The 14,142-nt window shown below is 38.2% G+C and overlaps 1 protein-coding gene across 1 annotated transcript in view; it reads left to right on the top strand.

Annotated features, from left to right (window-relative positions):
• Positions 1–11,175, top strand: part of LOC117306780 (ATP-binding cassette sub-family C member 8-like) — a 50,154-nt gene extending 38,979 nt beyond the window's left edge. The window contains exons 23-33 of the mRNA XM_033791285.1: positions 202–294; positions 1,670–1,772; positions 3,042–3,155; positions 4,989–5,100; positions 5,772–5,902; positions 7,183–7,261; positions 7,717–7,825; positions 9,243–9,346; positions 9,468–9,601; positions 10,106–10,168; positions 10,934–11,175. Coding sequence (XP_033647176.1) covers positions 202–294; positions 1,670–1,772; positions 3,042–3,155; positions 4,989–5,100; positions 5,772–5,902; positions 7,183–7,261; positions 7,717–7,825; positions 9,243–9,346; positions 9,468–9,601; positions 10,106–10,168; positions 10,934–11,071 — 1,180 coding nt within the window. The 3' untranslated portion in view covers positions 11,072–11,175. The remainder of the gene's footprint in view (positions 1–201; positions 295–1,669; positions 1,773–3,041; positions 3,156–4,988; positions 5,101–5,771; positions 5,903–7,182; positions 7,262–7,716; positions 7,826–9,242; positions 9,347–9,467; positions 9,602–10,105; positions 10,169–10,933) is intronic.
• Positions 11,176–14,142: the final 2,967 nt, after the last annotated feature.

Here is a 14,142-nt window from a genome sequence, read left to right as displayed (position 1 = left end):
ATTGTGAAAAATACCATTGCTGTTGCAGCAAGTGGACACTGTATTCAGCTTAAACTTGAACATGTGAATTTTTTGTATCTTTCTTAATAATCTTTCCGTTAAATTAGCATTATGTTGATAAAAACCTTAATTGTTATTATTACAATCTTCGTCAGGAACCTTACTGAAAGGTTGTAAATTCTTTTCATATATTTTTTGTAGAGAGTTGCAGCGTCTGACCAACATCAGCAAGTCACCAGTCTATGCTCATTTCTCAGAGACTCTGGGAGGCCTATCAACCATCAGGGCCTACAAGTAAGAAATAAAATACTTTCATTTCATTTATCAGATTCTCTCTTGAGAAGTTCGTATTTTTGTTTTTTTCTATTATCTTTGTGTTTCTCACCAACCTGCCTGTATATCTCTTCCCCTTTGTATTTATTTCTATTATCGTTGTGTTTCTCACCAACCTGCCTGTATATCTCTTCCCCTTTGTGTTTATTTCTATTATCTTTGTGTTTCTCACCAACCTGCCTGTATATCTCTCCCCCTTTGTATTTATTTCTATTATCTTTGTGTTTCTCACCAACCTGCCTGTATATCTCTCCCCCTTTGTATTTATTTCTATTATCTTTGTGTTTCTCACCAACCTGCCTGTATATCTCTCCCCCTTTGTATTTATTTCTATTATCTTTGTGTTTCTCACCAACCTGCCTGTATATCTCTCCCCCTTTGTATTTATTTCTATTATCTTTGTGTTTCTCACCAACCTGCCTGTATATCTCTCCCCCTTTGTATTTATTTCTATTATCTTTGTGTTTCTCACCAACCTGCCTGTATATCTCTCCCCCACCATATGTTTACTAGTAGGCCTATTGATTGATTAATTGTTATAGAAAAAACATTGTTGTTTTAATGGGTTTTTTCTCCTAAAAACATTGAGTTGAAGCCAACGGTTCTTTTACTCATTTAAAGATTATCATTACATGGTGTTACCTTAACTATATTATATTTCCACCATGCAGAGTTTCAAATCCTACTGGAAAAGAATGTTTGAATTGAACTAAATTGAATTGAACTAAATTGAATTGAACTAAATTGAATTGAACTAAATTGAATTGAACTAAATTGAATTGAACTAAATTGAATTGAACTAAATTGAATTGAACTAAATTGAATTGAACTAAATTGAATTGAACTAAATTGAATTGAACTAAATTGAATTGAACTAAATTGAATTGAACTAAATTGAATTGAACTAAATTGAATTGAACTAAATTGAATTGAACTAAATTGAATTGAACTAAACTGAATTGAATTGAACTAAATTGAACTAAATTGAATTGAACTAAACTGAATTGAACTAAACTAAATTGAACTAAATTGAATTGAACTAAACTGAATTGAACTAAACTAAATTGAACTAAATTGAATTGAACATTGATCGTTTTCTGGTGCAGTGCCACAATTTCTACCTGATTTTGCACAGTAGTAACCTTAGCAACCAAAGGTTTTTTTCAAGAGCTGTGTTTCTCAACAATATCGAAGTACAGTTTAGGAGGAAAATTGAAGTTGAGAAAAACCTAGTTGAGAGGAAAGAAGGTTTTTTTTTTTTTTAAAGAGAACATGAAAAAGAAATTTTTTTAAAAATGCTTCTTAATGATGGTTTGACTACTCTTTGTATTTCCAGACAGCAAGAACGTTTCCGGACCGGGCTGATCCAGAAGATTGAGAAGAATAACATCATGTTCATGTACTTGAATACGAGTAATAGATGGCTAGGAGTCAGACTGGTAAGTGACCCTTCCTATGTGCATAGCAATTTCCTATGTGCATAGCAATCCAATTACAATCCTTCTACATGTCCTAGATCATCCACTTCTTCGTTACTGGTTGTTCCTCAAACCCACACCCATTGGGCTGACAGGGCTTTTTCTCATGCTGGTCCTCTACTTTGAAACAATCTGCCTCTTAATATCCGTAACATGTCTTCTATTCATAAGTTCATAGAGGGTCTCAAAACCCACTTTTTGGATGCTGCTTTTCACTGGATATTTGTGTTTCATTCCTTGCTCCATGAGCATCATTTTGATGGATACCGGCGCTTTATAAGTCTTCTTCTTATTATTACTTGTGGGTGCTGTATTTGTTGTATTTGCTCATGAAGGTTCATTTTGTTACCTTTATGATGATGCATTTCAGTTCCTGGCTCATGGACTAGTAAAGGGAACATTGTCTATTATAACACCCCTAACAAATATACTGCCTTTTCATTGGTGTAGAGCACGTCACATGATATGTCTTAGTTTTACTAAGCGGCGGTCGCGTGATACATGTAGTGCGTCGTTTGCCGTGTGATAGTCCGCCGACTATCACACGCCGTGCAATACCCAGACGTCTTTTCACCCACCTTGAACCCAATCAGTTGTGCATCTGTGTATCTGAAATGCGCGTACGAACGGTTTGTGTACGAAGATGATAAATAGTCTGTTGGGGTGTTATAAAATAAATATTGACTGTTTTAACTCGTGCTATGGTTAAAACTACGACTGCCTCGGTGATCCCCGGACCGTTCCAAAATATAATGCTCCGGGAACCACCTCGGGAGTCGTAGTTTTAACCATACATGTAGCACTCGAAGCAGTCAATATTTGTATACTAGCACTCCTTCTTAAAGGGTGTATGTACATTTTGTAGGACAAACAACACAATGCCCACAGATTTACACTAAACTTACACAGTTTGAAGATATTGATAGTAGAAAGCTTCCCTGAAAATATTACGTGCTGAGGTGCTGTAGTTTTTGGGTAATGAGTAAAACAATGTCATGAAAATAATTTAGGTCTCATGCGACCAAAATTATTTTACGCATTTACAAACGTATTTTCAGTACATTGTTTTACTCATTTCTCAAAAACTACAGCACCTCAGTTAGTAATATTTGAGGGGAAGCTTTCCACTATCATCATCTTCAAACATTGTAAGTTTAATGTAAATCTATGGACATTTTGAAAAAGTACCCAAATCCTTTAATGTAACTTTTTTGTTTCTTGTTTGTGCAGGAGTTGATTGGTGCATTTATTGTGCTGTTGGCGGGTCTTTCCACAATGATAGCAGCAGCTCAAGGTTTACTGCTCCCAAGTCTAGTAGGCCTCGCTATTTCCTATGCTTTAAGTGTAAGTATCAATCACAATGATAGCAACGGCTCAAGGTTTACTGCTCCCAAGTCTAGTAGGCCTCGCTATTTCTTATGCTTTAAGTGTAAGTATCAATTTCCTGATGATGACTAGAGCAAGCTAGTCCAAACACTGAGACTAATTTAAGAACTCATTCTGCGGTAGTGCAGTTAATAACGATCCTATAAGCTAAAGTAGTAGTCCCGGTCAATTTTCTGTACCTTCCGCCCAGGTAGTATAGTTAAAAAGCAGGGCAGTTCTTTGCAGAATTGAGAAGCTCCAGAAAAATTCAAATGCGATTCTGAATTCATCCTTGTAGTTGTTGTGCAAAATCTCCCTCATCGCAAGAATGATCCAAGAATCTCACAAGGGATGGTTACAAAAAGCGTAACTCGTGAACCATCTAGAAGGCAATAGTTATGGGCATACATAGTGCGTTCTGCTCTACCAACCAGGCTCCTAGTGGATGATACCCATTCAGGCTCCTAGTGGATGATACCCATTCAGGCTCCTAGTGGATGATACCCATTCAGGCTCCTAGTGGATGATACCCATTCAGGCTCCTAGTGGATGATACCCATTCAGGGGGTAACCCTGTATTAGCGCACAGTGAGCAGGTTGCAATGTGTCCCTGGTTGATTAGTTGGCTTGATATCCCAAATCAGTTAAGTGTAGCCCTCACCTTAAAGTGGCAGTCTCGGGCCTTAAGACACTTCTGGAAGCCCTCCCTCACCTTGAAGTGGCAGTCTCAGGCCTAAAGACACTTCTGGAAGCCCACTTGTTTCAGGAGGCATACCATCAAGTTTAGCCCTCACCTTGAAGTGGCAGTCTCAGGCCTTAAGACACTTCTGGAAGCCCTCCCTCACCTTGAAGTGGCAGTCTCAGGCCTTAAGACACTTCTGGAAGCCCTCCCTCACCTTGAAGTGGCAGTCTCAGGCCTTAAGACACTTCTGGAAGCCCTCCCTCACCTTGAAGTGGCAGTCTCAGGCCTTAAGACACTTCTGGAAGCCCTCCCTCACCTTGAAGTGGCAGTCTCAGGCCTTAAGACACTTCTGGAAGCCCACCCTCACCTTGAAGTGGCAGTCTCAGGCCTTAAGACACTTCTGAAAGCCCACCCTCACCTTGAAGTGGCAGTCTCAGGCCTTAAGACACTTCTGAAAGCCCACTTGTTTCAGGAGGCATACCATCAAGTGTAGCCCTCACCTTGAAGTGGCAGTCTCAGGCCTTAAGACACTTCTGGAAGCCCTCCCTCACCTTGAAGTGGCAGTCTCAGGCCTTAAGACACTTCTGGAAGCCCACCCTCACCTTGAAGTGGCAGTCTCAGGCCTTAAGACACTTCTGAAAGCCCACCCTCACCTTGAAGTGGCAGTCTCAGGCCTTAAGACACTTCTGGAAGCCCACCCTCACCTTGAAGTGGCAGTCTCAGGCCTTAAGACACTTCTGGAAGCCCTCCCTCACCTTGAAGTGGCAGTCTCGGGCCTTAAGACACTTCTGGAAGCCCACCCTCACCTTGAAGTGGCAGTCTCAGGCCTTACGACACTTCTGAAAGCCCTCCCTCACCTTGAAGTGGCAGTCTCAGGCCTTAAGACACTTCTGAAAGCCCACCCTCAACTTGAAGTGGCAGTCTCAGGCCTTAAGACACTTCTGAAAGCCCACTTGTTTCAGGAGGCATACCATTAATAACTTGTTATTTCTTCTGTGCCTCATCAGCGCCTTTGATTGATTGATTGTGATGGTAGGCGATAATACTAGGGATTTAGGTCTGTAGTGAGATTCAGGACTATGATGTGATCTGACCTTTGATTATGAATGTTTTCCTACCCCCACCTTCAGGCATCAGGGCAGTTGAACTGGATGTTACGTGCAACGGCGGACCTTGAGATGCAGTTGAACTCCATTGAGAGAGTGCAATATTACCGCAATGTCGAGACTGAGAAATATAGAGGTAACTGTCTGACTAATGTAGTTTTTTGCAAACGGGTGATGAGAAGAATTTATAGTTCAGGGTCTTGCTTAAGGGGCCAATTATCATGACTGGATTCGAACCCACACCCCAGGGACTTAGTGCTACATCAGTTGTCCTTTTCCTCACTGGGTGAAGAGAAGCATTTATAGTTCAGGGTCTTGCTTAAGGTGCCAATTGTCATGACTGGATTCGAACCCACACCCCAAGTACTTAGTGCACCATCAGCTGTCCTTGCCCTCACATGTACCTACCTCTGGGTGATGAGAAGCATTTATAGTTCAGGGTCTTGCTTAAGGGGCCAATTATCATGACTGGATTCGAACCCACACCCCAAGTACTTAGTGCTACATCAGTTGTCCTTTTCCTCACTGGGTGATGAGAAGCATTTATAGTTCAGAGTTTGCTTAAGGGGCCAATTGTCATGACTGGATTCGAACCCACACCCCAGGGACTTAGCCACCATAATCTGAATCCAGTGCATTAGTCCTCCCTCCAAATACACACAATGAAAAAAGAAATGCGTCTTTTTTACCCTTTCACCAGCGGCTTAGAAATTTTACATGATACTTGAAACTGTATTATCGACCGCCCCTAAAAATTCTTCTAGCATCCGTTTTTTAACTTTTCCTTAAATTTTGATGATATTTAAGGTGCTCTGACGCCAAATCCTAATTGGCCGGAGAGAGGAGAGATTGTTTATGACGGTGTGTCGGCTCGTTACGACACGGAACTCGACCCAGTCCTACAAAACATCCATGTTCGTATTCAACCGGCTGAAAAGGTAAGAGTTGCATGGGGATTAAACTGAACATTCATAGAAGAGAATTTGGGTGAATTGTTGATGATTGTTAACATTCAACTACTACTGTATGATGATTTTTGTATGAGCACTCCCTAACACAAGCTGTTCTTACTTGGCTGTTCCCAAAATTCCTTAAATTCTTGTATGACCTTTTTTACATTGTATTAATATTGATTGAGGAATTGGGAAACAAATGTTGTTGAATTTAATTGAATTTAATGGTAAGTAACTGGTGGCAGTTAATTTGGGTTGCTAGCCCAAATCAGATTAATGTACATGTAGCCTTGAAGTACAAAGTTTTTGAGAAAGAAATAAATTCTCACAAAAACATTTGAATTGAATTCGGGACCTGAGGGCTTCGAATTCAAGCATCTGAAAGCACACAACTTGTGCGACAATGGTGTTTTTTCTTCCATTATTCTCTTGCAAGTTCGACGACCAATTGAGTTCAATTGTATGTTGAGATACACCAAATGAGAAGACTGGTCTATGACACTTACCCAATGTGTCCAGTGCTGTTAAGTGTGATGAATATCATGCAGTTCAGTACTTATTCGGAGCCCCTTCTCTTGATTCCTTTTGTGGTCAGGTTTTGCCTGCCATATCCTCTACCAGTAACTCATGTGTATTTGAACTGTTTTTTAATTTTTTACTGTTCATTTATTTGAACATGTACTTTTTCCTTGGTTGTTTCCCCTTGTAAATTTTGTGGTTTTATCTTATTCTGAATTTTATTATTTTAACAACAGCAAACAAATTTCTTATTTTTTTTTATTTTTTTATTTATTGTTAATCAGTCTGTTTTGTTTTATTTCCTTTGTTATTTTTACCTTCAGTCTTGGTATATACTTTATTTGAAATAGTTATTTTTTAATTTTTTTAATATTTGTATTGAATTTGGTTTTAAATTTATTATCTTGTTTTTAAATGTTTATTTTATTTTATGATTTAATGTAGGCCTGTGCTTTTAAAATAAATTTAAATTAGATGCTTATTGTTTCTTTTCCTCATTCTAATTTATTAAATTTGTAATGTTTGCTTAAATTTTTCCAAAGATGCATCTAGATGTTTCTATTTTTATTATTAATGTACATATAGGCTATATGAATATTTAAAATGGTGTATTATCTTTTCCTGTAATTGGGGGATCATCCGCTAAAATGTAATATAACATCATAAATGTAATATAATTATAATATAATTATTATAATATAATAATATTATAGTCAGCTATTTAAAGACCATTTTCTTATTAACAGATTGGTATTTGTGGTCGGACTGGCAGCGGTAAATCCTCCCTTACTTTGACTCTCTTCAGGATTATTCAGACGTACAAAGGTAGATAATTTATTTTGAAGTGTCCCTAGTAAGGTGTTTTCAGACAGGCGCTCCAGAGTCGCGCCCAACCAAATTCTGAACTAAGTACATGAAAAGTTTGACATCTGAAACAGTTAGGATTGACTGGACGTGATTAAAAATCGAAAAATCGCCTGTTGCACTTGGGCAGAACGACTCTGGAGCGCCTTGGTTTCAGACGTCATGGTTTCCGACGTCATGAGCCGAACCTAATGTAAATGTTATGTTAAGTCCGTCTGTCTGAAACCAAAATTTAATTGGGTCGACCCAGAGTGGCTCCTATTTGGTTGGGCGCGACTCTGGACACCTGCCTGAACCAGGTGTTATTATTCATTATGCCTTGTCAATAGTTTACAATAGTTTACAGAATATTATTAAATTAAAGATAACCTGGATAATCTGAATCCATTCTTGTTTTATAAATGTTTGATTTGTAGGTAGTATATCAATCGATGGAATCAACATTGCCAATGTACCCCTCGTTGAGCTGAGGGGACGTCTGGCCATCATTCCTCAAGACCCAGTCCTGTTCATTGGAACTGTCAGGTAATAATAATAATAATAATAATAATAATAATAATAATAATAATAATAATATTAATAATAACAATAGTGCCTTCTTATATTGCGCTCAGGTCGCTCAGGTCCGTCACATCCAGTGACGCTCATGGCACTTCAACATTATTACCCCTGGTCACTGGGCCTTGAATTATTCCTTAAACCATCTTAGCTCTCTTCTGAGTATACAGTATGTGCTGCCAAGTATGTAGCACACAAAGCTAAATCAATCACAAGAACCATCTCTGCCCACGCAGGTACCCATTTACCCCTGGGTGGAAAGAAGCTTAGGGATGAGAACATTCAGACTTTCATCTGAATTCAAACTTTCAAATCGGCGTGGTGAAGAAAATGTGTTTTTTTCCCCACGTATAAAGAAATCCTGCTGTTTGGTCTGCTTCTGTGGAGATGAGGATACTGTTTTCAAAATCTGTGTGAAATCTAAACCCAAGGGGTTATAAAGGTAGAAAGGCCATCATTTCAACAAACCTCCTGAAATCTAAACCCAAGGGGTTATAAAGGTAGAAAGGCCATCATTTCAACAAACCTCCTGAAATCTAAACCCAAGGGGTTATAAAGGTAGAAAGGCCATCATTTCAACAAACCTCCTGAAATCTAAACCCAAGGGGTTATAAAGGTAGAAAGGCCATCATTTCAACAAACCTCCTGAAAATTGCATCCTAGTTTCAGACTTTTCTTGTCAGCACGGAGTCTCGCTCCTGGACTAATAAATAATGACTGCACTTTATTCCATGAGTTTGAGCGGTTGAGAGGTCTAGAGCACTAGACTCAACCTCTGGGCCCAATTTCATAAAGCCTGTTTAGCATAAAATCTTGCGTGGCCAATTCCTTTGCTATTTTTTACCAGTCATATCAATAGTAAACGTACAATATTTTGGCTGATAACCTATTGTTGCTTAGCAAGAGTTTTCTGTGGTTTAAAAGCTTTTGTATGCACTATCTTATGATCCAGAACATACAATGTAACCGAAAAGGCAACACAATTAAAAGATCTCTTTTGGGAATTCTAAACAGGGGTTCTCCACAAGGAATTTTGTGTACAAAGTCTATGTGAGGCTCTTATAAATTACAGGGACCAAAGGACAAAATATGTCTCCACAGAGATGCAATAAATAGAATGTGTGTACTTCACAGCAGGCTTTTAAATGCACCCTACTTGCAACAGCTAAGGTGAAAAATAGATGGGATAGGCCAAAAAAATAGATGGGAAAATGACATTACTGCTAAACAGCACCTTTTATGTGGAACACCGAAAAGTAAAAGGGGGACAGTGGAGAGTAAAAAGTCTTGGAGGTAATATCCTTTGGGATATATTGTGCAAATTGAACAACTCTTTTATTTGGGGTCATCAAATGGTTTCATCTTGTTTATTCTTCTACCCAAGGTATAATCTAGATGCGAGGGGTGAGCATGATGATGATGCATTATGGGAAGCTCTTGAGATCGCTCAGCTGAAAGGCCTGGTGTCGGAGTTGGATCTCAAACTGGGTAAGAAAATAAGATCTTATGTACGAAACCAAAACCGGCATTTGAGCTTTCTGCCTTGATGTTCTCTGTATAGATTAAACAACTGTCGTTGTATTTACGAGATATTTGCTTTCTGTAACAGATGCGATGGTGACTGAAGGAGGAGAGAATTTTAGCGTTGGTCAGAGGCAGCTCTTCTGTTTGGCTCGTGCCTTCTTGAGGAAGACTCGCATCCTTGTCATGGACGAGGCCACTGCATCCATTGACTTGGAAACGGTAGGTTTAGGTCACAGGTCAATTTAGAGGTGGGGGAAGGGTGGAGAGAGAAGAACAAATTAATAGTTTGTTCCTTCTTGAGAAAGATTTGAGTCCTTGTCAGGATGAGTTTGTTCCTTCTTGAGAAAGATTTGAGTCCTTGTCAGGATGATCGAGGTCGTGCATCTATTGACCTAAAGTGGTAGGCTTGGGTCATAGGTCAATTAAGAGGCGGAAATGGAAAGTTGAGGTGTGTTTCCGAAAAAGGCAACTTCGGCCACTAGCTAGGGCTTAGCTGTAGCCGAAGTGGCTGTTTCGGTATTTTCTTACGGCTAGAGATAGATCTTGGACCGTAATATTCTTGTGCCATTATCCTTTATAGTCCCAACTCCTCCAAAATCATACTCGTGATTTGACCATGGTTAAAATTAAGGCTATTATTCAAGGCAAAGGAAACAAAGCATAACTTTGATTTTGCAGAAGTAGGTCACATTTAATGTTTGGGTATTGATGTTTGCATTACAGGATAGTATACTGCAAGCTGTCGTGGCCACTGCCTTCAAAGACAGAACTGTTCTCACTATAGCAGTAAGTAGATCACATTTGTAGTTTGTGTTAATTGTCATGTCGTAGTTTTATGTTCATTTTCAGGCAACAAAATCCAATGGAGGAGCTCCCTTGGTGCCTAAATTGAACATGCTACTCCTTTCTAACTCAAATCAAGTCACAATATGTGATATAAAAATGCATGTACCATGGCCGTTAACCGGTGTACATTACCTTGATCGTTCCCATCGTTATTCGATTTCCAGCGCTTTGTATGAAACAGCCGCGGGTTTGAGGGAACAGTGAAGAATTGTTTCTTATTTGAACAACTGTTCGTCTGCTTATTATATGAAACTATGCATACTCCAACATAATAATGTTTGAAGATGACAACAGAACTTTGAGAAGAGAAATAATAATATACACCATAGACCCTGTCACAGTGTGCAACAATTGTATAATCCTTGGATCGTAGTCATGGTAGTTGGTGCCAGGTTTTGTTTTGTTTTTGGACGGACTTTACACCAATTGTTTGTTAACGCCTGGAAAACTTAAGATTTTTCTCATTTTTTTGCAGACGGCCAGGATAGCTAATTAATACTATTGTTCTTTTATTTTACAGTGTTTATTCCATTTTTAATTATTCTTAAACAATTGTTAACACCAGTATTCTTTCACTTTTGTAATGCGCATCTGTACATATTTTTATGAAACTTGCGCATAATAAATGAGTAAATTATTATTATTATTTACCAACTGCTCCAGGTTTCAGTAAATGATTTGGCAATGTTTGTATTTTGCTTGTAGCATCGAGTGCAGACAATCCTTGACTCTGATCGGATCCTAGTACTCAATGAGGGTCGGATAGCCGAGTTTGACACGCCGGACGCTCTACTGACTCAAGAGGACAGTATTTTCACCTCACTAGTAAACGCTGGCACATAAGGCAGATGCAGGAAGTTATGAACAGTGCGAACCAGGCCCTTCATAGAACTGCTTAAGCACAAAATAAGCTAAGCAAAATTATGCTTACAAGAATAAGGTTACCAGCGAAAATACCATGTCACATGAACATTTTGTGACTGGTATCCTGCTAATTATTGCTTAGCAGAGATATTTGTTAAGCAGTATTTCCTGCTTAAGCAGCTCTATGAAAATGGGCCCAGGATGCATGATGGGCCGTTGTGTGTCAAACTTTAACCGCGTCTCCAAGAAGTGGACTAGTAGATTTCGGCTCTCAATTCATGATTCCTGACACCACATCTTGAAAGTGAATGGAAAGCGTGCAAAATTGCGTCGCCTGGGATATTCCCAAAATGCTGCAACTAAGAATGAATTTTGAGATGATGATGAGGTGAGTTGAGCCAATAAACAATCAGATTAGTTAGACATGTTATTTTTGACCATGTCGAGGGCGTTTGTAAACCAAATTGGCGCGTGATGCAAAGGAACTATGTTTTCCTTTTTTTTTTCTTTTTTCTTTTTTAAGATACAATAAATTAATGTTGAGGCAGTTTAAAGAAAGTGTTGTGATTTGTGTTATGCAAGAAAATGTTCTGGTGAAAGGCATCCTCATGCTGTCAAAACTTTGGCCAATTGATCAGGTGCTTCTTAATATGTTAAGTGGTTGATACTTCATGTTCTTATTGCTATGTACTCTCTCAAAGGCAGTGGACACTATTGGTAATTACTCAAAATAATTATTAGCATAAAACCTTTCTTGGTAACGAGTAATGGGGAGAGTTTGGTAGTATAAAACATTGAGAGAAACGGCTCCCTCAGAAGTAACGTAGTTTTCGAGAAAGAAAAAATTTTCCACGAATTTGATTTCGAGACCTCAGAATTAGATTTTGAGGTCTCGCAATCAAGCATCTGAAAGCACACAACTTCGTGTGACAAGGGTGATTTTTCTTCCATTATTTTCTCGCCACTTCGACGACCAATTGAGCTCAAATGTGCACAGGGGAGTTATTTTATGCATATGTTGAGATACAATGGTACACCATATACATTGTATGTTGAGATACAATGGTACACCATATACATTGTATGTTGAGATACAATGGTACACCATATACATTGTATGTTGAGATACAATGGTACACCATATACATTGTATGTTGAGAAGACTGGTCTTTGACTATTACCAATAGTGTCCAGTGTCTTTAATGTAAAAGAGTGAAAACAGTTTTGGTTCTGACTTATCAATGTATCCATGGTATTGCCCCTGTTTATCTTCAAAGCTTAGTTCAGGAGTACAAAACAACCAGGAATCTACGATCTTCAAATAAATCCCTTCCGGACGCCTATGTTGTATAACATGATCGGTCTGAATGTTAAAGTCCCATAGGATCTTGACCTGGTCGTTCTCTACAACTTTCTCCGGAACATGGTCGTACCATTTCGCAAGTACTTTGACACCATACTTCTTACACAGATCCCAGTGAATCACCTTGGCCAGCTTGTCATGTCTTCCTTTGTACTCCGTCTGGGCCATCTTACTGCATTCGCTAACAATATGAAATACAGTCTCCTCTGCTTTATTGCACATTCTACACATAGGAGAGACGTTTGCTTTCTCTATCCTTGCCTTCATTACATTTGTCCTTAGAGACTGGTCTTGCGCCGCAGTATTATTATTATTATTATTATTATTATTATTATTATTATTATTATTATTATTATTATTATTATTATTATTATTATTATTAATATTATTATTATGTCAGCTATACCACTCTTACAAATAGCCATATGGCGGACAACTCTTTCAACTTGATTTAGAGTGAAATTCGTTCCATTTTCACTCACAAAAGAGTGACGCAGATTGAGTTTCACTCTCAAAAGAGCGAAACTTGTACCCCTTGGACAAAAGAGTGAATTTTTCACTCTTTTTTACATTGTTAGAGAGTAGAGAACCCTGTAGTATTGAATTTGTTTATTATTGAAATAATGAAGGGTCGTCTTTCCAGTGCATCATGTGGACCAAGAGTGTTGCACTCCGCTGCTGGTCCAGCCGTTGATTTCACATAGAGTTAGGACTAGTCCTAACCAAACTTAAGGCTAGTCCTAAGTTAGGACGAGTGACTCATCCTAACTCAAGATAAGACTAGTCTTAAATCTTATGTGAAATCGACCCTAGGTTCGATTCAGCAACCTCACTCTTTGTTAATATAATATATATATATATATGTCCTGAAGTTGCCTCTGAAGAAGGTCCGGATTGGATCGAAAGCGAAGGCCATCTACCCTATTCATTATATATATATATGTCCTTATATTTTTGTTGTTAATACTAACATTTCAATTAAGCCACTTTGTCTACCACCGGGGCCCCATTTCTGTTCCCAGAACACATTGAATATACAATCAAAAGGGGGGGGGGACACAATAAACCATGCCACATATTGAGTATGACGTGCTTTAAACAATAGAGTTAGATTCACTTGAATGAAGAGTGGGCCCTGGACTAAAGTCTTTCATAAGTACCTAGGATTTTATTATTTCCCCATACTGAAATTTCTGGCGTCCTTTTACAGGTCATGTGTTAAGTGGCATTGATTCATAACGCACAAACATTTTGAAATATAATACTCTTTTTTATTCTTTTTTTTTATAACCATACATGAAATTTTATTTGAAAAAATAAAAAAACATACTTTTGTAGGTCTTTGTTTATTTTTTTAGAAAAGTGTCTTCAAAGGCAAAGTATACATTTGGTATACAATGGAACTGATGTAAAAATGTCATTTTAAAAGGCAGTCTTTATGTTTCCTCTTTATAACTAATTCTAAACAATGGTGGAGGGTTGAAAGTAATTATCTATAAAACTTGTCTAGAGAATATTTGAATTAAAAATTAATCTATGTTTCTATATAAAACCTTATGATTTATTTGTTGTGAAGTTATTTTTGCCAGTGCCTCTCTTCCCCTTAATAGCAACCTAACATAAAAGCCGAGCCCTTGGTTTTTGGAACAATTTGATTATTTCAGTCCTATACAAATGTAGATTTGTA

This window comes from Asterias rubens, chromosome 2 (assembly GCF_902459465.1).
Source record: "Asterias rubens chromosome 2, eAstRub1.3, whole genome shotgun sequence".
NCBI lineage: Eukaryota > Metazoa > Echinodermata > Asteroidea > Forcipulatida > Asteriidae > Asterias > Asterias rubens.
This window is presented reverse-complemented; position numbering and strand designations above follow the sequence as displayed.